Source organism: Onychostruthus taczanowskii, unplaced genomic scaffold (genome assembly GCF_017590055.1).
Source record: "Onychostruthus taczanowskii isolate IOZ18803 unplaced genomic scaffold, ASM1759005v1 scaffold98, whole genome shotgun sequence".
Classification (NCBI taxonomy): Eukaryota; Metazoa; Chordata; class Aves; order Passeriformes; family Passeridae; genus Onychostruthus; species Onychostruthus taczanowskii.
Window position 1 is genome coordinate 1,077,578 of NW_024507879.1, and position 24,223 is coordinate 1,101,800.

The window sequence follows — 24,223 nt, forward strand, 5'->3', positions numbered from 1 at the left end:
GACAGATAACAGTGATTCTTTCTGGTCATAACGCTTTTAATCACAAAGGACCTTAAGGTATCTCAGACACCATATGCATAGATCAAACTCTAAACCACAGCTATCTCTACATTCAGAGGAAGCCAAAAGCAAGTAATCACTGCTCTGAACAGCAGCAGAGACTCAAAAACCACCCCAGTTGCATGTGCAAGATGAACAAATAAAAATCTGATTAAGCTCCATCTTTACTAAAGGCAGGATGATGTAATTAAAACATAAATAAACTTTAACTTGTGTTTTCTGCAGGAACACATTTAGGATGTTGGTCATGTGACTCAGGGCCTTTGTGCTCACCCAAATATTCCCAGTTTCCATGGGGAAAAGTAAAACTCAGGAAAACAACAAAGAGCCTGCAAGAAAATGCCTACAACATTCTCTGCAGATCACAAAAACTAGCCTAGTTCTGGGAATCAGATTCAAAATTGAGAGATTAAGTCAGGAGGACACAGAACATGATACAACTCACCTGAGAGGAGCTGCTCTATCAGGAGGGGATGACTCTTATGATAGGTTAAAGGATCCATCTTCCTCCTGCTCTCAAAACATACCTCCTCACTGGACTATTGTACCTTCCCAAATGAAATCCTTACTAATGCACTAAAGAGGGAAGATTTAAGAGGCCTTAATCTGAGATTCAGGTAAACAGTTCAAGAAGTTAAAACATACATTAACTTTTAGTCATGCTTTACAGCCACTGAAATGATCAAGAGGCATCCTGTCCTCATGAAAAGAAAAAACAAAAATCCAAACAACAAAACTTCCACTGATACATGTATTTTTTCCTAATGGGGCCTAGCTTGCACACTTTACCTCCTTACAGGTGGTATCCCAGAATATATAACTAGACAACTTCAAGTTCAGACATTTGCATATCACAACCCATTTCCCCTAGATATCCTAGCTTCATTTTGACACCAGGCATGGTTAAACCAATTCCTCGTGGTGCCTCAATTGTTTGCCACGTACTTACTCTCCTTCCGCACATCAGCGAGTGCTGCATGAAGTTCCTCTTTAAACACAACTGCTTCCTTGGCAATTTTTTCTCCCTTGTCCAACAGATTCCAAGTGGCTTCTTCCACAGAAGCAAGCAAGACACGAGCTCTTTTGGAACGGCCCTTTTTCTTAGTAGAAGGATTCTGTGGACAGTTTACTAATGTTGTAACCTACATTTAAAAGAAACAAAAGAGACAATAATGGTTAAAGTTCTACAAATGATTTTATATTGTTATTAAAATAAAAAATATATAATTATGATTATATTCAGAAAATATAGAAATTCCCTCTACTTTAGAGACAGACAGGCAAGCCCAGCATAAATATCAAGAATGGGCAAAAGTACTGAATTCAATCTAATGCAATTTTGCTCAATACACCTCATCTTTGTGTTGCTCCTTCTGTAGGATCAAAGCAAAGTTAACTGAAATGCCACTGCTCTATCAACCCTGATACCAACTCCTGCCACTGCTTGTTTTAAAACCTGCTCATAATAAAATAAAAAAAATACCAGTGCTATCTGAGGAGGCTTCAGCGAGGCAGGAATCATGGAACCATTATGGTAGGAAAAGACCTCCAAAAGCATCAAGTCCAGCTGTCAAGCTAACATTGCCAAGTGCACCACTAAACCATGTCCCAAAAAACACCACATCCACATGCTTTCTGAGTACTTCCAGGGAGGGTGACTCCACCATGTCCCTCAGCAGCCTGTTCCAATGCTGGACACTCTTTTCAGGGAAAGAACATTTCTTAACATCCAATCTAAAATTTCCTTGGTGCAACTTGTGGCCATTTCCTCTTCTCCTAGCACTCATTACCTGGGAGAAGAGACCAACCCCACCCGGCCACAGCCTCCTGTCAGGGAGTTGTGGGGAGCCAGAAGGGACCCCTGAGCCTCCTCTTCCCCAGACTGAGCCCCCTCAGCTCCCTCAACTGCTCCTCCTAAGCCCTGTGCTCCAGCCCTTTCCCCAGCGCCTCTGCCCTGCCCTGGACAGGCTCCAGCACCTCGATGTCCTTCTTGTCATGAGGGGCCCAAAACTGAACACAGGACTCGAGGTGTGGCCTCACCACTGTCCCATCACTCCCCTGCCCTGCTGGCCGTGCCATTTCTGATACAAGGCAGGCTCCCACTGGCCTCCTGGCCAGCCGGGCACACGCTGCCTCGTGCTCCGCTGCTATCAGCCAGCACCCACAGGCTCTCTCTCCCCAGAAGTGCTGGGTCTTCCCATAATTCCAGCATAAGATTTGCAAGAACAAATACCCAAAATGAGCACAGACACCTTTCAGAATGCTTTCTCTTCTTACCAAAGGGGTATCCCAGTGGCCAGAGCTCAACACCTCCCAATTCTTCAGGGTTCTCTCAGCATTAAAATTGTACATCAATTTGCCCAGAATTTAGATTTACTGCAGCTTAGACCGAATTTTGTTTTTACCAATGCACTTCAACACCCATAAAGAACTTGTTTTTATAGACCATCCCACTCCACATTCTTCATTATCTGAATACAGCCTCCACACTCCAACAGAATGTTTCTGAAAGACTATTCTCTAAGGCATTGCTTGAGCTGCAACAGTAAGGAAAGACTCCAAAAACATTTTTCTTAAGTGTTGTACAGATATTTTAAAGCATACCTTATTTTCATGAAGTTCACTGATCCTTTTTAATCCTCCTGTTCCCTCTGCCAGAACATGGGTAGCAGAGTGCTACATGAGCCTCACCTCACCTTCAGATCTCGTCCATGAATTCATGCACATGAGTGCTTTTCATGAATCATTACTTCTAAACGTAACTGACAAATATCCTGCGGGTAACAATTCTAGAAACACATCTACAAACATAAAAGCCCTGACCCCTGTACCATTCCTGCAATTTAGGGGGGAAAAGGACCATCTACTTGACATCAACTGCTTTGGCACGTCACAAGGGAGAGAGCAACATAAATAACTCTGGCTCAGATTGTTAAAGAAGGCTTGGGTATTTTTCTGACTGTGGCTCAAAGAAGAACATGGAATTATTTATTGCACATAAATCAGCCAGCTGGTAGAGAATGCACTGGGAATAAAAATCTTTATCTTTTATTTTTACAAACCCTCCAATGTCAGTTTTAGAACATTTAAGACAGTTTCAATGTCCATATTTTTAAGAGTGAGTTACAGATTACAGGCTAATACTTCCAATATGAAGGACATAATAAAACACCATCAAAAATTAGAAGCGGCACAAAATAATATATCAAATAGAAGGGTTTTTTTTTTTAATTTTAAGTATTTAATCACTATTTCACTAGAAAATAATATGTTCTACTTTGCAGATTTTTACTGCATTTTTTATGTAAAATATCACTCCATATACTGTTCATTGATATGTTGAGGAGGAAAGGAAATAAAACAAATGAAAAATAATAAAAAAATTATGATTCTGGCAGGTGAAAACTCTTGACTGTAGGACTTTACATCTTCAGCATCACCCTCAGGAAACATTTGAGGTGGCAGCTGATCTCAAACACAAGTCAAATCACAAGGGAGAGAGCATAAATAACTCTGGTTCAGATTGTTAAAGAAGGCTTGGGTATTTTTCTGACTGTGGCTCAAAGAAGAACATGGAATTATTTATTGCACATAAATCAGCCAGCTGGTAGAGAATGCACTGGGAATAAAAATCTTTATCTTTTATTTTTACAAACCCTCCAATGTCAGTTTTAGAACATTTAAGACAGTTTCAATGTCCATATTTTTAAGAGTGAGTTACAGATTACAGGCTAATACTTCCAATATGAAGGACATAATAAAACACCATCAAAAATTAGAAGCGGCACAAAATAATCTATCAAATAGAAGGGGTTTTTTTAAATTTTAAGTATTTAATCACTATTTCACTAGAAAATAATATGTTCTACTTTGCAGATTTTTACTGCATTTTTTATGTAAAATATCACTACATATACTGTTCATTGATATGTTGAGGAGGAAAGGAAATAAAACAAATGAAAAATAATAAAAAAATTATGATTCTGGCAGGTGAAAACTCTTGACTGTAGGACTTTACATCTTCAGCATCACCCTCAGGAAACATTTGAGGTGGCAGCTGATCTCAAACACAAGTCAAAATTTGTTAGATAGCTCTTTGCTCATAGAGATTATGGAAAACAGAAAAACTACTCTGAATTCTCTAACACAGAACCCCAATGAGGAATGTAAAAACTTCACACAATCCTACCCAGAAAGAACTGAACCACAGCCTAATACAGTGTGCCATTGTTACCCTGCACAGCAGATCCCCAGCCTAGCTCTGGTAGGAGCAACACAGTCATGCTAACAGCACAGGCAGTTTCTAAGCCACTTTCCAGGCCACGGCCATTTACAAAGCTGAATCATGCCATTGTTGCCTGTTATTGCCATTAGTTATTAGCCTTAAGGGATGGAGCTTCTTGTGGGGTCATGGTTATGTCAAATACTAAATTTCTAGGAAACTCAAGCAGTTCTTCCAATGCTATATTAGTTACTGGCAGCACTTTGAGACAACCTCTTAATACTACAGTAGTTCAGGAAGCAATGTCTTGATACCTTGAGTATCATAATATTTGGTTCATCTTTATTTTAATATTAAAAATATTTTTGAGCATCAATCATAAAACATTCTTTTTTGTTAACAGTATAGTTCAGTGTAACTCGATGTCAATCCCTAGACATTTAGGAAAAACAAGACATGAACTCTGATCTAATGGCAACAGCAGAACCCCTGTCCACTGTCTCAAATCCAAAGTATTTGGATTATATACAAGTACACACTAGCTAATCCCGCCCAGTGAGTAGAAGGGAAACTCACCATATGTAGAACTAAAACCAACAGTGTGTGCTTTCCCTGTGAGCAAACGTCTGTGGTGTGGATGACAGCTGGGAATACAAGCCTTTCCACCTGCCCATTTTTCAACAGTGATCCAAGGGACTCCAAAAGGCAGGGAATTTTCTACACATTGTGTCAGCTGAACCATGCTAACTTTGACCAAACCACCTTTTTTGATGTGCCAGATGCACTGATTGAGAACTAGAAGCCTTCCTTTCACAACTAACATCCTCAAAACACCTGGAATAAAATAAAGGCCACAGACAGAGGGAAACACCCCAGGAAATTCAGGGTCAGTGTTTTATTCCAAGGATGGAGACATTGCCAACTCAGACAGGGTTTTGCACAAAACAGCTGCTGTACTGTTTTCAGAGTTTCATAGTAATCACCACTGCCAATTGCAGGGAAGAGGGTCAATTCAGCAAGTGATCTGCAGCTATTTCCACAACTACTTCCCAGTTACTGCCCAGGCTGGTTCTGCCTTGATTTTTGCTATATTGATGCTGTTAATCTAATGACTGCCCTAACACTTAACATAACTGGCAAGGACAGACTGCAGAGGACCTCAAGCACTTCCATTGTTTCTTTCCTGCCACAGCATTACAAGACTATTAAATAAATAAATTACAACAGAAATCTCAAAATAAAGTTAAACTGTGTTCCAAGCAGCAGTTGCTAAAGTGAATCTGGCAAGAACATCATTTTTATCTGTGACTGGTCTGATTCTCTTTCTAATCACAGATTAATTTTTATTTATTACCTTTCCAGCCTTCCAATTACCCTTCACTGAGTATGAGCTTTAATCTCTATTTTTGCATTTTCAACATCTTCTTTTGAAGGATCCACACAAAACATAAGTTTTCCTTCCATAGGTGTGAAACAAGCAAAGCATTAAGCTTAAAAGAGGGAAAAAAACAGTCAAAATATTGTCTTAGAACCAAAGCATTTCCAATTTGAACAAGCTTTTCAATGGTTGAGAAGAGCTGGAAGGGGAAAAAAACCACAAAACTTAGATGGTTTCTTTGTTTTATTCTGGAACTGCACTTTCTTTGTTTTGTCAGATTTCTTTGATCCTGCAAAACTCAACCCAAAATTTACTTTTCTTTACCTCCTCTAAAAAGACCCACAGTGCTGCACCTGCCTCAGCACAGTCTGACCTACCGGTGTATAAGAGGTTTTTTTATTCAGTCTATCAAGACATCTATTCTTACTACTTTGAAACTGATTTTATAACCCATCCACATATCCTTGACAACTTCCACAAACCACTGGCCTGTTAACTGAAGGTTTTTAAACCATCAATCACATCCAGGCAAAAATATATAAAGGAAGGCAGACAAAATGAGACAGAGGCAGCTCAGTTAATAGTAGCTGGAAATGAAGTCATGATAGAAAAGAAAAGGCTGCTTTCTGAGGAAAGTAACCTTCCAGACAGGAAAAAAGAGTAAGGGAAGACCAAAAAAAATTTGGAGAAGGCAAAGCTTCAAATGGGGAAAATGAAACTTTCTTTTTAAAGAATTACTTATTTCATGCACTGGAAATCCATTTGCAGTGAATTCTACATTTAAGCATCTCCTAGACAACACTGTGCAAGAGACCAGCTAGAACATGCAGCATTTACTGTGACAAATGGCAAAGTTGGAAGTGACCAAATGAATGACCAAATCTGGAAAGCAGAGCCCTGGAAAGCTCCTGAGCCAGAGTAAAGTGCAAGTGCAGAAGAGCTGTGGGTGTGACTTTCAGAATAATGTCTTTAGTCAAAAGTTCTTCAGCCTTATTCCCTTCCCTCTGTGGTTATTCAGCTTACTTTCTGCAACTCTAAAATACCTGAATTATCAGTGGTTCCAGTAATTTCTCCACTGTAAATGTCTGGATCTGCAGATTCCGAGGATCAATTTTCAGTTTAATGTTTGGCACTTTTGTTGACATTTCACCTGGGTACAAAACAAGAGAAGTGCAATGAGCCAATATTAACCATGACTCCAAGCCTCACTGCCTTCTGTCAAAGCCCAGCCTATGTGAGTATAAACTTGTTTCCTAACAGAGTCTGATCTCAAAAAATACAATTAACTTCTCCAATTTCCCATTTCTAAATCATTAAAAAAATACGCTGATACTTATATGAACTGTAAAATCATAGACTTAAAGTACATATAACTCCTTATGTTCATTCAGAGACTTCTACATTGACCACATGTTAAAAAATACAAGGATAATTGAATCAAAATACCATTAAATAAAAGTCCTCTACTAGTCCAAAAAGGATCTTTAAAGCAAAAAAATACAAGGATAATTGAATCAAAATACTATTAAATAAAAGTCCTCTACTAGTCCAGAAAGGATCTTTAAAGCAAAAACTTAACATTCCATTACTGAATTTATCACAAAACAAAAACATTAATGCTATGTGCACAATACCTGAATCTTATTCCACGTGCCAAATTACAGGGGTTCTATAATAAGCACCTTAAGAACGAAAAGCATATACAACATTCCTTAAAAATTCTGGAAATTAACAGCAGAAAAAGGGAAACATTTTGTTATTGTATACCCTGCAATAACAAATATTTTTTTAAGTGTCAAGACAGATTAAGTTGAGAAAGCCTATTACTGAAGTCAATAAGGTGGAAGTAAAGCTAAGTAAGGTCTTTAAAGTGAATAAATCATTCATTAGGAACTTGATGCAGAATCTACTGATGTAAATTAATAGTTTTCACCAAGTTCATTGGGCCATGGCTCAGGCCATTAGCCTGAAATGTGTGTGTGTCAACAAAGAGTTATAACTGCTTTAGCTGGATTGCAAACAATTATTGTCCCAAAATAAAAGACACTTTAAATTTTGCAGTAACTTAACTTCTTCTAAAACACAGCTTGGCAAAGCCTTTTCAGCCAATACAGACTTCAAATACACAAATAATGGATATCTGTCCTTTTTAAGCAAGACTTATTACAACCACTGCTGCTGTATAATGAAGTAATAAGGTACTGCAATTGTGCAGGCTGAAGAGATATATTGTCACCTTCCAGTGAACCTAGCACTGATTTAATAAAACACAGTAGGTGTAGGGTTCCTGTAGCAAGTGGTGTAGAAATGGATCTGGAGAGTTATCCACATTTTACTTACAAGCAAAGATAATATGAGCAATAATTAAAGAATTAAAGTACAAAGCAATTTAGGGGTTTGCCATTCTTATTAAAGGTTACACAAGTGCCAAGCTTTTCTTTAATTACAACTATACTAGCAGCAGAGCTAAGCTCCCACAAATTCAGCTGCATCCAGCCAGGCAATAGCATATGGAATGAATGATTTTTCAGTTTTAATTCTGAGCCAAAAGACAAAGAAAAAAGAAACCTGAGATCAGACTGACCAGAAAAAAAACAAAACACTTTTCCTTCCGCAGATATGAATGGAAAGAGAACTCTAGGAATGTCAAAGCAAACTAACTGCCTGTATTTTACACATTTAACATTTAGATACTTTCAACAAACACCAAGGAAACAAAATTTGAGCGTCCCAAAACTGGAACTGCCGGCGGATCTTTCTGTCCAACACCAACAATTCGCTCTGAAGGCCACTGGCGCCTGTCATTCCCACACAGATATTTACTATTCACATTAAGTTGTACTGAGTAATGCTGTATTAACATTTTAATACTGTGGTAAATGTAGTTTCATAGCAAAAAGGTTAGCTTTTGTAGTTAAAATAGGAACTGTGTTATGTGGAATGTTTTCTTTTAGAAAGGAATGAGGAGCCCTCACCCACCCCTTATTCAAAAGGCCTTTTAATTCAACAAGATACTGTCCTCCAGCTTCCCTGGGATTGCATCAAACCACACCATTACACACCCTGGAAAAGACAGATCCTTTTCTGCCACCTAAAATTCACTGGTTTTCTACATCTTTGGCCAATATTTCAATGAATCTGCTTTTTATCCACATTAGGAAAAATAATAAATATTTATGATGGTGCTGGTTACCAACCCTTATCTTCGATATTTTCACAAGTCTCCCAAAATACGGGCGCTTCTTGAAATCCGTCACAGCTGCAAACAGACGGTATGGACTGTGCTGTGCACTTGTGTCTGGTCAGACACACATCAGCTACCAGGGGACAGGTAAACTGGATGGGGACGGCACCTCGTGCTGCTGTTGAGCCCTAAAGAAACCACGAGCTGACTCGGGTTATTCTTCTGCAGATACACTCATGCTTTAAGCCTTGCAGGGGCTTCCCCACAACTCCTTGGCAGCAGGGGGTCAGCACCTGCTTCCCTCAAAATGGAGAAATGAAACCTTTTTGCTGCTTGCTCTCCATTCTCACAGCACAATCTCCTCTGCTATGTACAATCATCAGGTCTTTTCTAAATTTTGGCAGATAAATATGTAGCCGTAATTAAAGTCCATTCCTGTTACTAAAGGACTACTGTGCTCCAGAATCCACAGAGCACTCTCAGACTTGGAAAGTATTACAAATCTAACCCCATTTTTGCAGGTCAGAAAAAATGTGAATCCATGTGTCATGGCTTTCCCTATTCTGGATTGTTCTGTGGGTTTTGCTTGTGTATTTGTTTCTTACCCTTAGGATACTGTCTAACATCAGCATTTTTATTCTTTGCTTGAGCCCCGAGTTCAAAAGTCAGTTAAGCCAATAATAGCTTTTAGCCTTGAGTCGGGCCCATAACGAGTACATCAGCTGAAAGTCAATTGCAAAAACTATTGTCTCTGAAAATTTCAGTTATATTCTAAGATATAAATAACTCACTTAAGGGCTCACTTGCTGATTCCAGCAATATTTTTAAGTACAATTCTAATGCTTCATGAAACTTCCTTTTGTTTCTAAAAAGATAGAAACAGTTTTTCAAGCCAATGCAGCGAAAACCACAAGATCTTAAATTATTCTGGTAATCTCACTACATGTTTTAAGCTTACCAGGCTCTCCTTACTGTTACACACCATACAGGCTAATCAATATTTAAATTGGGTTCTTTAATTATTTCTTTTTAACTAAGGCAAGGATAAGAGGTGATATAAAGAAAAATAAACAGCCAGTAAAGAACATCCTGGGATTTTCTCTGGCATTTCCACTTACTACGTGAACCTTTGTCCTCTAGATCATATTCATTAAGATGACAAAATCTGATGTTTGCATCAGGAAAAAAATGAAAATCAACATTCCACCTTCCTTTTGTTTTTTTGGGGTTTTTTTAATGCATTTATCTACGTATTCATTAAGATGAAAAAATCTGATGTTTGCCTCAGGAAAAAAAATGAAAATCAACATTCCACCTTCCTTTTGGTTTTTTTGGGGTTTTTTTAATGCATTTATCTACTCCATTACAACATCCCCCTAAGTACAGCAGGGGCCCTAACTGCAAGATATTTTGGTAGAAGGCTGTATAACCTCACACTCAGATTAACCTTTACAGGAGGCAATCTCAGCCCTGCACACCAGCAGCTCTTACAACACTTAGGATGTTAAGCATGTGTTACAAGATACAGATGTGTCCCAGACCAGACAGAAAACCAACCACCTGCACACTCCTACCAAATGCTACCAACTTCAAGATAATGAAAATTTTGTCTTTTCATCAGATGTCAAAACTATTGAGTCTTTTGGTGTAATAAGAAAAAGACACTGGAAAAACAGCCACAATCTATATCCATCTGCAATGCAATGTGAACACAGCACCTGCAGCTTTTTTTTAGAATCTATAAGTACACTGTATACAGACATAAACTAATAAGTGTCAGAAAGCAGAGCCAAAGACATTCTGCAGAAATTAGAAATCCTTTACTTAAGAATCCATTTCCTGCTAGATTGTTAGAAAGCCAACAGTGCATCACTCACCTATGCTAGAAAACATATGGTCCATATGCAGCACTAAAGCAACTGTCTATGTAATTTCCTTGTGCTAGGAAGTTCAGTGCAACTGCCCTGGCTCACTCTGGGGCTCCTGAGGCATCTGCAAGGGACTGCCTGACAAGCTCCCAGTGTATTTCAGGATGACTGACAGGACACAGCGGCTGCTGCGGGGCTGGCAGGGGGATGGGCATCCTTAAAGCTACACAGGAGAGCGTAAGCGTGGCAAGAAAGTTTAGAGTTGAAAAGGTTTTGAACAATTAGATGACACGAAGCATGAAATTACTTACACTTCCAGTGATTATTCTTGGAATTTCCAGCACAGCACCTACATGCATTCTGACTGTATGCCAACTTCAGTCTGGAGGCAATGACTCAGACTCCTGAACTGGACAGCAAAGGGATTCATGAAGCTCTCACCCGGGAACTTGGCACCAAATTTGTTTTCTCTGTTGTTTTATTTCTATTGTATGGTATCCTACAATGACACACAATGTATTATCCTAGCAGTTTCAGAAAATGCAAAGGCCTATTGCCTTGTAAAAAATGAAGAAAAGTTAAAACAAAGTAGTCAGGATTTGTATTTTTTACCAAGATATAGATGGCCAGGGCACCTGAGGATTTCCAATATATTAAACATTGCTGAGAATATATAATATAATTTTTTTTACTATTCAGTCTTAATTTCAGTATTTCCTTAATTAATTGTTACCAACAGCACTCTGGGAATAAAATTTGTTAGCCTTTTTGCTACAGTCAGTACAGCAAGTGCAAATCAGACTTCACAGAAGGCACAAAAAAACAATTACTGCATTTTCCTTTAATCCTCTAGCTGACACCCAAAATAAGACATTCAGGATGCTAAAACCTTCTAGTTCAGGCAAAGAGAAGTCCATGCTCTTGTACTGCAGAGAGACCTCTAGTACCCTGTAGGCCAGACCATGCTGTGGAATGGAGCAGTATCTCCGAAACCTGGAAAGGACCTGGCCCGTTTAACACCAGGTAAAGTCTATAGAGCACCTGCTAAATTATTTAAATGTCCAGACAAAGCTGTCAGGCTACTCTGTAACCACCTCAGATTTCATCATTTCTTACCACTAGCAACAAGAAACATGTCTATTAATGCACAGACACCAAAAGGAGAGCTGGAGAAGGTGGCAAGATTCATACCCACTAATAACATTTATTCACTGAGAGCCACTTTATTTAAACAAGCCTTGCATTTCGGTGTAGGTTGGCAATGAAGTAACTGGAAGATTTTTTTAATCTCAGCCCCAAAAATTAAAACCAGAAAAACTGAGCACTTTTTTTTGCATTTCCTTTCAATTCTGCCTGTTTACTATCACCCTAGAGCACTTTCTCAACCCACATTTTAAGGGCAGTTAAAATTCACAAGAACATAAGGTTTCCACCAAGTTGCTGAACACAGTTCTCAGCATAAATAATGTGATACATTAAACCTTACGTCCAATCTACCAAGAAAACAGCATAATCCTAGTTCTTTGTGGATATTGGAGAATCCCCATGGCAAGCAATGGTTCGTGACTGACCTAGTGGCATTAAAAGATTTAATAAAGGTTTACGAAAAAAAAAATAAAAACAACTTTTGAGGTGGGATAAAGCATCACACCTCAATGAACTTGTCTCATGAAAACTTTCTTATATCTAGTGAGATGAAAATTTAAGATTTTTCCCAGGTTTATAACATTTAGAACAAGCTGTCTTTTCCTTGTTTAGTAATCATGTTTCCTTTTCCTACAGTGCTGTCCATCAAAGCACTGTTTCAAGTAGAGGTTGTGTTCCAGTATCACAAAAGGAAACAGAATCACAGAGGAAAAATTTTTTACTCAAGATCAGAGAGAATGCCAATGGCAGAGCACTGCAATAAAACCATAACAACACTGAAGCACCTTGCCCACACTTTCTTTAATTGAGGCCAAAAAGCAGGCTGAGGAGAGTAAAACATTTTCAGAAACAATTTACATTATAAATCTATAGAACATCACCTCTATTCCTTACTCCTATGTTCAGGTTACCCTAACATAGTAATTACTAGTATTGCTAACAAGCAATTACTAGTATTGCTTACTGCTAGGAAGGTCAGAAATCATCTCCCTTAAACATGCCATCAGAATCCTTCCTTTGGTGAATGCACACGCTTCAGCCAGCTGCAACACCAACAAATCCCAGGAGATGTTCCAGCAGCAGTGTGAATCCTACAGCCTGAGCAGCTCCACAGCCTTTGGCTTTTCACTGGCACTGGACTGTTTCTCAACAAACAGCTATCCAAAAAATGTGTTACTGCCCTAAACCTACAGCCACTGCAAGAAACATCTTCCCAGTGAAGTATAACATGGAAACTTGGGAACCTGACAGTATCTCACTACCAGTAAACAAAATAATTTCGGTCAACAGTGGAGTTCCACTGGATATGCACCATTGTGGGTGACAGCAAAATTAAAATAATTCTGCCTAGGCCAGAAATACTTTAATAATCTAATGCTTGTAACATTTCTTCCGTGTACATTTTTGCAGGTACTTGAGTTTTTGGTCTGAAAAGTAGAGTTCTAATATTTAAGAAACTGAAAAAGCATTTACTAAAAAAACCACAAAAACAACACACAAAATAAAGTGGTATGACATCAGCTGGCACATTTTATTTTTTAAAAAAATCATTACTATTTTTTAGACTTATTTTAAATTCTTAAATAAAACCCCAAAATCCTTCCACATAAGTCTCAGTGCTATTTTCACTGTGTGCAGTCTGAGCTCAGAACAAGGACTCCTCTCTATTTAAGCAGCACGCAGTTCTTACACGGATGGCTATCTGAGCCCCTAATGATAGGTTAAGGAGCTCTGGCTCCAAGCCTCCCTTTTGTTATCACATTTAAAGTGTTCCTATTTGTGTTCAGAACCAGAGACCTTGTTCAAATACAGTTCAAGTTGACCTTCCACTAAAAATAGGATATTGTTCAACTCATTAAAATAATAGACAATAATAGAAATTCCATGAGGTGCTACTAGAAGATTTCAAATTTTTTTTTATTTTAAATACAGTTCCCCATGTCCCCTTATTGCTATTTGCTGACAGTTATCTATTACAACATTACACTCTGCTGTTTTGCCTTAAAAATGTGTCTCAACTGCAAAGAAGTAAAAAGCCAGGGTTTCTTCTCTTTGTAGAGCTGCCACTGATTCTGCCAACAGATGTGGTTGTTTCCTACCCATGGCCTGCCCCACGATGCTTCACCATCACGTACCATTTTATGTAACTGTTTTCTAACTGATATAAATGTTTGCATCATTTGTTTTGTCCAGTGACCTAAGTGTTTTTAGCATTCTAGAACAGTATTCTTCTTCCCCACTGCTTACAGACATGTTCAAAACAACCCCAAAATTAAAGGCAGCAAATATGACTGACACTTTATATATATATACACATCCATATATATATACATATAAAAATATATATGTATAATATATTGACTCTGAGATATGCATGAAAATAAGAGAGAAATGATTCTTAGAAACTGCCTCACTTTGGATGCTGGCAAGCTCCCTTGGCACATACAAAAGCACAATCTACTGAAAAGGGACAGAAAACAGTATTTAAGCAAAGCCACAATCCCTTCATACCACGCCTGCAAACAGGGACAGACCTCAAGATGCAGTTAACCCTTCCAGTGGGGTTCCCATTGCTGCACAGCACCCCATTTCCTGCATCAGCTCTTTCAACCAGTTTCAAATCACACCACGGCTCAGCAGAGACCCCTCCAGAGCTGACAGAGCACTTCTGGAGAAACAGCTTCAGAAATAAAGCCCAAAAGGACATTCCAGCCCATTCTGACCTCTGCCCACAGTTCAACTCAAAACCATCTGCTGAAGACCAGCCATAAAGAAAAAAAACAACCAAACTTTGTTCCAAGGTGAATTAATTCCCCAACAGTGATCAACAGATTTGAATCCAGAGAAAACAGTAAGAACTCCTTATGGTTTCCTCCTAAATGCCTAATTTTTGCTGTTGGATACCTCTGGGGCTTCACTAGGTCTGAACACAGCTCTTGTCTTCAATTTTACCTAACAGAAAAGTGTGCACATAAGGGTTTTGAAACATGCATAATGTTATACTGAATATAACAGCCCTCCTTTAGCCCTCTCTAATAATAAAAAAATTTTTTTAAACGCTAAAAAATTGTTCAGTAACACATTATTTTCACACTGAGGTGTGATAAACATACATTTACACAAACCTTGCTTCAACTAGGTGCAACATCCAGCAAAGTACCAGAAGGTAAGCTAAACTTTTTAGAATAATAGCATCCATACAACATTTCATTATTCCTTTTCCAATATTCCAAAATGGCTTCTCGTATTTGGAAAATATGCAAACACGCTGCACAACTCCAGCTACTGGCTTGGAGTGATAAAACCATGACAATTAAAATATTTAGAATATTCACAATTTCTTTTAATATTCAGAATTTTTTTTTAAAACAACTCCAGCTACTGATAAAACCATGACAATTAAAATATTTGGAATATTCACAATTTTTTTTAATATTCAGAATTTTTTTTTTAATTATGTTTAAAAGTTCTTTTTTTTTCTGCAAAGCTGGCTAAGAAAACCAGCCTTTTAATTTTTATTTTTTTTTACTTTTGGAGTGATTGTTTTATCAAGCAGCTACAAATTCCATTTATAGCTTCATGTACTTCCACCACTAAGAGGAAAACTGCCTGCATTCTTCTTCAATCTCACCTTTTGAATGAAGACTCCAAGGAAAGGCGCTCCTAGGGACAGCTCTGTGAAGAACTCCACCCGATGCAGCCGGACTCCAGGGGCACGGACAGCGAGGCTGCAAATGGTCGCCTGTCAGTCCCAGTAGTAAGAAACAAAACATTCCACTGGAACTCCTCCAAAATGGTAGCGCCTGAGTTAACTGAGTTCACAGCTTGCTACTGAAAAGATCACCTAGAGACACCCAAGGCCATTGCCAGCCTTGCAAACCAGGTCTGACACAGAGCTTTTAGAACCTCCGTCGGACACCAGGGAAGGCAATGGCAAAGCCTCCTCAAAAGTCCATGATATAGTTTTATACTGTACTCAGAAAATTAAAACTTACTCCAGCAGCTTTCTTAACTGTCTGTTATTGCTCGTATCTTCTAAATTCGTGAGTTGCAGGTGAGAAAAGGATTTTTTTCAGGGTTTAAGCTTCAAATATGATCATGAGAGGAATGAATTATGAATAAAATTTTAAGCTTAGTATGGCAATTCCATTTACAATTAGGCTGAACACATGAAAGGAAAGGGGAAAAAGGAAAGAAAAGACCACTGCTGTAAATCCACACTCAACTATAGATGCAATGCACATCTCCTTCATTCACCTTCACAAAACACTCAAAACACACTTCCAGATTGATACTCCCCCATTTGTAAGATTTCTCACCAAGGCAGCCATTTAAAAAATGGATATGAGTTAAGTTTGGCTAATCTGCTAACAGAGTAAATTACATACCCTGAAGTGCAGTTTACAATACACACAGAACATGTAAACCCTCCTAAAACTCCCAAAAGTCAATAGATGCTCAATATTTGCATCTATTCTGCTAGAGACTGGAGGTCTTAAATCATTCATTCTGAACATTTGTACAACGTCGGGCTGAATTTTCGTTTTGGAAAATTTCAGCCGAAACAGTTTGGCTATTTGTGGTTGATTCAGAGGTAAAAAAGGCACAGATGACCCCAAGGTTGAGTAACCTGATCCTACCTAACAGCCCTGGGGACAAGGAATGAGGGGAAAAACACCCAAACCTAAGGAAGGAGCACTTATTGTGACTACACAGAAGAGAGGAGGGGATAAAAAAAAAAAGTTTAAAAAAAGAAAAAAAAAAAAAAAGAAAAAAAAAAAAAAAAAAAAAGCACCAAAAAAAACACCTTGGACATAAATGAAACAGTACTGAAACAGTTGGAAGGAATGGGGGGGGAAAAAATGAATCACATTTAAGCCCTGTCATGCAATGGCCAACTGATTTCAAAAGTGTCTTCTGCACTTAGAGATGCAGAAAAGGAATGCAGCAAAAAGCATTATGGATGCAAAAGCATCAAATATTAATATAAACTAAGCAGACTTTTCTAGATTATATAATAATTTATTACGGAGAAATGTATGTGGTATTACCATATTAAGCTTACAATTGTATTCATAATTCATTCCTCTCATGATTACATTTGAGGTTTAAACCGTGAAAAAAATTCTTTTCGCACCTGCAACTCATGAATTTAGAAGATATGAGCAATAACAGACAGTTAAGAAAGCTGCTGGAGTAAGTTTTAATTTTCTGAGTACAGTATAAAACTATATCATGCAGTGCAAGTATAAATCTCACCACCTGCAGTTAGTGTTTCTCAGCATTTCTTAGTTCTCTCAGTTACTTCATGAATGTTATTTAACTGTTAAGAACAAAAACACAATTCACTTCACTGCAAAGGTCAATATAGACAAGTGGATTTAGGTACATGATCCCTATTACACTTTTCTAATCATTAGATCTTTGTAACTGCATCAGTGTTTTATTCATGAAGCAAATTACTCTAGAGGTGAACAGCAACCCTATTGGTTTTGATAAACTCACTAATAGGAGGTGTTTAAAATGCTCATTTTTTTTTGAACCTGAGGGGATGGACGGGGTCTAACCTGAGGGGAAAAGGGATCTGAGGGAATGGACGGGGTCTGACCTGAGGGGAAAAGGGATCTGAGGGAATGGACGGGGTCTGACCTAAGGGGAAAAGGGATCTGAGGGAATGGACGGGGTCTGACCTGAGGGGAAAAGGGCGGGAATCTGAGGGGAGTGACGGGATCTGACCTGAGGGGAAAAGGGCGGGAATCTGAGGGGAGGGACGGGGTCTGACCTGAGGGGAAAAGGGCGGGAATCTGAGGGAATGGACGGGGTCTGACCTGAGGGGAAAAGGGCGGGAATCTGAGGGAATGGACGGGGTCTGACCTGAGGCTGAGGGGGCGGAACAGAAGCGGGGTCTGGCCGGCGGAGCCCGAGGGGGATCCGACTCGCCGGGACGGCTCGGGTCTGAGGAGCGGCCCCGCCGAACTCCTGCCCCTGTCCCTGCCCCGCGGGAACGCTCCCGCCGCTCTTCCTTCGCCCTGTGCCAGTAGTTAGCTCACAGAGGGAACCTGTGCGCTAAGTCTGCTTGTTCGGGTTGATTTAAAATCATTTTATGTCAGTGTTCACGTGTCCTCCCTCCTGACGTACACTGGTTTTTCAGGTACTAGGTTGTTCCAGTCTCCCATGATTGCCCCTCTTGTTTGATTCACCAGACGAGGTTCTGCTTTTTTTATTTTCTGCTGTAAGACTTCGGGTGGGATTTCACAGCTGTGAATGAGAGCTAGACCTATTGAGACAATGCACTTCTGGCAAACACATTTAAAACTTAATCAATCAAATAAGGTACCCATGAAAACAAAGCAAATTTTAAATCAAATACAGTATTCGTATCTGCGTCAGGTGAAGACAATCCCAGTCTTGGTCAGTGATCATCCAGGGAAGGAACCTGGCCGATTCACCTTTCTGCATCTCATGGATTTCACTCCCAGAAGGCAAATGAAAAATTCCCAACTGGTGAGTGGCTGAATGTACCCCCAGAATGGCAGCAGGGCATGGAGAGACTGACATGTCTGACCTGACACAGGACCTCAGACACAACCCTGTGCCCACCAGCACAGATGTCATCGTGTTTTCTAAAATTATTTCAATTCAGCTAGGCAAAAGAAAACTTTATAATCAGATTATTTAACAAAATGTCACACTCCTGCAATAACTTTTGATTTTAGCTCTCACTGGAAACAGTTGAGAAATAAATCTATTTTTTAAGAGGGCACATTCCAATATTCTGACTCTCCACTTGGTTTCAGTTATCTCCAAGTAAGCCCAGTAATTAGTAATTTCTTTATATTTTCAGTTGTTTAGACATCTGTTTACTTCTAATAGAAACATTGAGTTAAGAAATTTCATATTTGTACATTATTATTTAATCAACCTTGTCAGAATTATATTGAATCCCTAAGACATAATTTTATACAAACAATAAATAAGTTTATCTAAAGAGCTGACTCTTGAAAAACAGCCTGCTTACAAAGTACTTATTCTCATTCTCACCCAGAAACCATGCAGTATGAAATTAGTAATTTGGGAGTTTAAATTGCAAAATTAATCATATCACCATAACTGTCAGAAATGAAATAGCAATGACTGAAATTCCTCAACTTAGTTCTTGAGATTTACACAAATCTCAAGACCTCCACTGCTCCAGATTTTCCTTCAAACTATCTTTTGGAATTTTCACCGAAATGTAGGCTATTCAGGTGAGAATAACCAAAGACTAAAAAGGATTATTCCTGGAGATCCCAAGGTTCTCAGACAATTCAGCAAAAGCACATGATCACTGTGTTTTTCCACATGCAGCCCATCAGTGACAGAAACCAGCAGCAATACAGACCTACAGAAATCAAACTTTCAACCACGAGTGCTGGTACTGTACACCACAGATTTCTGCACAGGTACAATGCTAACAGGAGGGGTGTAATTAGTACATCTTTAATAGAGTAAAATAACCTATCTGTAGTAGCTTGATTTGAAAAAATGGGACATTGAGCTGGAAGACCCATGGTGAATTGCTTCTAAAGCATAGTTAAAGTTGGTTTTATTCTATTTGTTACTGAGTTTTAGCTTTCCTTCATTCAAGGTCTTGCAATATAAAATGTACAATTTGATTTTGAAGCATTGGGAAGGTTTATTACTGTGATGTGTCTCTGAGGCATAACAGGAATTAAAGTGGTCATTTACCCAGGACAGTTGCAACCAGCCAATACTATAAACAGATTTAAAGTTTAGGCACAAATGTGACTAACCAAGAGGGAGATTTTCTGATGAAGGGGGTTTTTTCATAGCTGACCACTATCTGATTTTATTTCTAAAGCTTCTGCTAATCTGGAGATACACCTGCTTGTACCATCCAATGTCATAATTCCTCTCTGTAGTGACAATGTGGAAAATAGCCTGGAAAACTCAGCAAAATAACAGGTTTCAATCACAACTGTTTAAAACAGACTGCAGATATTGTTTTTATGAGGGGAAAAAAACTCCAACAAACTGGAAAATAATGATTAAATGAAAAATAAATCAAACAAAAAAGTCATGTAATTTAAGATTTGAAGCTTTAAAAAGGTGAGTAAATCAGGGCCTTGGTACCAACATCCGTGTTCAGAACGGGGACAAAAATCAAGCAATATAGAATGGGATCCAGAAGCCTATTTTACTTTCACACAGGTGGAAGGAATATTACTCTTTATAGTGTTGCAGATGCATTGTGAAAGCCAATTAATAAATAATAGCTCATTAATAAACCTACCATGTGGGTGGTTTTGGCCCAGAGTAGCACCTTCCTGTGATATTCAGTGTAGCTGGATTTTGAAAGCATATCCATTTACCTTCTGTTTTCATAAAAATGTAGATGTGTGGCTAAACCAGTTGCAAACAGGAACATTCTTTTTGATTAAAACCCACTAAATGTGGTAAAGATGTATTAAAGAAAAAAGTTCCAATCCAGTAGCACACACATGCTCAAATTTGCTAAGATTATTTATTAAAAATAAGAATGAAACAAAACATTTGGCTGCATTGACACCTACAATAACATTCAGCAATATAATTTGATAATCTTGTGACACTGAGCCTGTAATTTCATTAAAATTTAAGTAGAACTAATAGCATTTTTCCAAAAATGATCTATTACCGAACATTTCAGAGGATTAGAGGCAAAAGCAGATTCTACAGTCTGTCAACTTTAAGAGCCACATTTTCAATAGTAAAATGAAAGCTTTGGGATAAAATTGTGTGCCCCTTTTTGCATATGCATGGATGTTTAGACACCTTAATTAATACTGAGCTGCATGAGCAGGATTAGCAAACTGTCCTCGTTTATTCACACGCGTGTGGCGGCAGAGATGCCCTGCTGCCTTCATTTCAAGTGCTGCTGTGAGTGAGGTGATCGAGCATCCGTGAGCAGAGCCCGAGGCACAGGAGGCTGCAGCTCCCTTTGCCTCCACTCAACAGCCAGTCAGAAGCATCCCGCTTTCTCAGGGCCAGCAGCCTCAAATCCTTGAGCAGAAAGGACCAGCACTAGGACACTTTGGTTTACCTGACCAGCAGAAATTTCTTCTTGTTTTTCCAGATAATGTTTATAAAGAACACCACAGGATACCAGTTAATTCCATGGAAGCTGCCCGGCAGCCATTTTATCTCAATAAATTTTGTCACTGCTGGCAAACAAAGAAGGAAAAGTTTGACATGTCCTAACTAAAGGAACGAAGCCACTTCTGATTCTCTCCCTGAAACTTGTCTCCAGATCCATTCTTAGGCATTCACAGAATGTGATATTTTAGCCATACAGAACTTTCCACAGTAAATCCTTATTTTCTTTTTCTGTATGGTTTCAGCTTTGTTAAATAATCTACAAAGGCAACAGACAGAACAGGAGGAATACAGAAGAAATACTCTTCAACATGCAGCATTAATTTGTTTCCTCAGGGAGAAAACATGAAATTCTGTAGTCTTGTGGTACAATAATTATTTGCTGTAAAACACAATTTATGTTGGAGTCATTATTTCGTTCACATTCTTCAAGGGAGAAGTAAAATTTACTCTGGAATATTTGAAGTTACACATAAGCACAAAGTTGCTGTTCTGCCAACATTGCTGTAAATACTTGTTAGTTTAGGCAGAATCTAACTTATTTTTTCTGGTCTTCTGTTGCAAGCATCATAGACTTCTAACAGGAAGAAATGTTCAAACTATTGAATTTGTAAGGCTGATAGAGACTGATTAAATAAAAGGCCACAGAGCAAGTGGTGGAGAAGGGATGGAACAAGCATTACAAAACTGGCATTGCACTTAAGGTCAACTAAGACAAGAAACCTGAAGGACTGAAGTGCTTGGGGCTTAGTCCCTGTAATTCTTAAGAATCCACTTGTGTATTTTTGATACTGGTTGATTAATCTGTCCATGTGCTATTAAAGATTTTTCGGTATCTATCCTCGTTATTTGAAGAAATTATTAACATGAAAAACTACAGGCAATTCTATCCTAGCACCATTATTTTATATAACAGACCTAAACCAGTTTTATCTGTCACCTGCTCTCATGTCAAGATATTGCTACCTTTAAGCGATTAAGAAATAAAACTTATGAGATTCCTTGGGGAGATAAATTCCTGTTCAAAATACACTTACTCCAGCGGCACTCTGCATGTGTCTCTAAGCCCTTCTGTCACTGCTCCCGGGCAGGGACCGGCCCCTGGAGGAGCTGGAAGCCGCTCTTGGTGCGCTCTCCCTGCTCTGCGGCTGCAGCTTGCGCTGGGAACGCTGGAGGTCCCTGCAGCCCTGCCCAGGAACCAGGGACTCCTCCGGACACACCCACAGGAGCCGCCTCAACACAGCTCACGGTGTGCCTCAACCGCCTCGGATTTATCCTTACTGAAATTAAACATTTGATCTCGAGTCCTACACGTGAGCACAAAGCAGCTGTTGTCTAAAGGGAAAAAAAAAAAAAAAAAAAGTGTTTTCTTAGTTCTGCTAGGAAAGAAAGGCTCCTAAATCCACAACAGTGGAGTCAGACATCGCATTCCGAGTTGTGATTCAGAAGGAGCACCGAGTCTGTGTCCAGGCTGCAGGGGCTCGGGATGTCGCGCGGGGCTCCAGCGCGGTCCCTGCAGCCTGGCGGGAGCCCGCGGCGCTGGAACGCTCGGGGCCCTCGGCTTGCACCCTCCGGCAAGGTCCGATGGAGAACAGCGGGCTGGAGCGCTCCCACAGCCCGTGGCCTCTTCCCGTGTCGGCCTCCCAGGGCTTTCCGGGCGGGAATTCTGCGACACCACACGGAGCTGTGGCCGAAGGACACGGCCGCACAGCCCGGGCCGGAGCCGCGTGTGCTCAGCGGCAAACCCCACGGACAGACGGACAGCCTTCCTTCCTCTCCTTCCCTCCCATCCAGCGGCTGCCCCGGGGCGCGCTGCCAGCTCGCTGCTCCTCGCTCTGACAGCACAGGAACACCCGGTGCTTTCCCACGTCCGTCTGTCCACCACATCCCCCGGGCACGCTCCAGAGAAAAGGCCGAGCAGGCCATTTCCACTAGCCTACTTTAGGACCATTACTAATTCAGCAATATTTTCGGTGGTGAGGAAAGTTGAAACAATTATTAAGAGAATGATTCTCGATGAATAACTCATACCAGAAAAAAAGGAAAAAAAAAAAAAAAAAAAAAAGAGGATGGGAAATCGGGATGTCGCCAATATCACTCCAGCTACTTATAATAATGAAACAAAGCTCTGAGTACAGAAATTAAAAATCAGGAAAAATTATTATTTTTACCCATTGCAACACAGATAGAAAGTCAAATGAAATTTAATTTCCATTGTACTACTAGATAAAAAATTAACTACAGGGAATTGAATTACATGTAAAGGTCGTATGATAGAGACCTTTCGAGATTTTGCAATAACTGAAAGAAACAGTACAACTAGGAAAAACATTAACGCCACTGAAAGCTAATGCAACACCTAATGGCTGCTGTCTCCTGCAGGAGTTCCCGGCTGCCTCCTCCCTATCAGACTCGGGTTTAATTGGCAGGAGCCTGCGGTCCAGGCCGGGAATCTCTCAGGTGCGAATCGGGATTTATTCCGCCGGCGCTGCGCCGCCGGAGCCGCGGCCGCCATTGCTGCGGGGGCGGGGCTGGGGTCGGCGGCACTCATTGGCTGCGGGGCGTGGGGGTGGGGCTCGCCGCGGGCGGAACGCCCTATAAGGCTGCAGCCTGGGAGGTGAAACAGTATCAGCAGCGATGGCCGAGTGGTTAAGGCGTTGGACTTGAAATCCAATGGGGTCTCCCCGCGCAGGTTCGAACCCTGCTCGCTGCGGCCCGGAGGGGCTCTGATTTTTTCGTTCCTTCCCTGTCGTGTGCAAGTTTTACTGCTCGCTTCTCCTTTCCTCTGGCGGCTTCTGCAGCGCCCACAGCGATCAGCGCAGAGCGGGGCAGAGCGGGATAATGGCACAGAGCGGGCTGGCTCCGCACAGTGCATCACTGCTGCTGCGGGTGATACCGGAGCACCGGCAGGGCAGTACCCAGCCGGCTGGAGCCCCTCTGCACAGCCTCTCCGGGCAAGCTGCTCCGGTGCTGGGTCACGGCACGGCAAGGAAGTGCGCTCAGGAGGCAGCTCCTGTGCAGCAGCTCCTGTGCAGCAGTTCCCGGTCATTGCCTCTTGTCCCATTACTGGGCACCACCGAGCTGAGCCTGGCTCCACCTTCCTGATGCCCTCTTTGGGTATTTGTACACATTAAGGAGGTCCCCTCTCAGTCATCTCTTTGTGACGCTGAATAGACACAGCTCCCTCAGCCTCTCCTCGTGAGAGATGCTCCCCCCATCATCTTAGTTGC

At 40.2% G+C, this 24,223-nt stretch overlaps 1 protein-coding gene and 1 non-coding gene across 3 annotated transcripts in view; one reads left to right on the forward strand and one right to left on the reverse strand.

The window, feature by feature from the left end:
- Nucleotides 1–15,549, reverse strand: part of CTNNA3 (catenin alpha 3) — a 426,086-nt gene extending 410,537 nt beyond the window's left edge. The window contains exons 1-3 of one of the 2 annotated variants that reach the window (XM_041427252.1): nucleotides 15,490–15,549; nucleotides 6,704–6,810; nucleotides 1,010–1,202 (exon numbers count right to left, since the gene is read on the reverse strand). In XM_041427252.1, coding sequence (XP_041283186.1) covers nucleotides 1,010–1,202; nucleotides 6,704–6,805 — 295 coding nt within the window. In that variant the 5' untranslated portion in view covers nucleotides 6,806–6,810; nucleotides 15,490–15,549. Of the gene's footprint in view, nucleotides 1–1,009; nucleotides 1,203–6,703; nucleotides 6,811–10,721; nucleotides 10,825–15,489 lie in introns of those variants that run through there. The other variant, XM_041427251.1, reaches the window with a different exon arrangement.
- Nucleotides 15,550–23,624: 8,075 nt separating this feature from the next.
- TRNAS-UGA lies at nucleotides 23,625–23,706 on the forward strand. Its single transcript has one exon. It is a non-coding gene; the product is annotated as a tRNA-Ser (tRNA).
- Nucleotides 23,707–24,223: the final 517 nt, after the last annotated feature.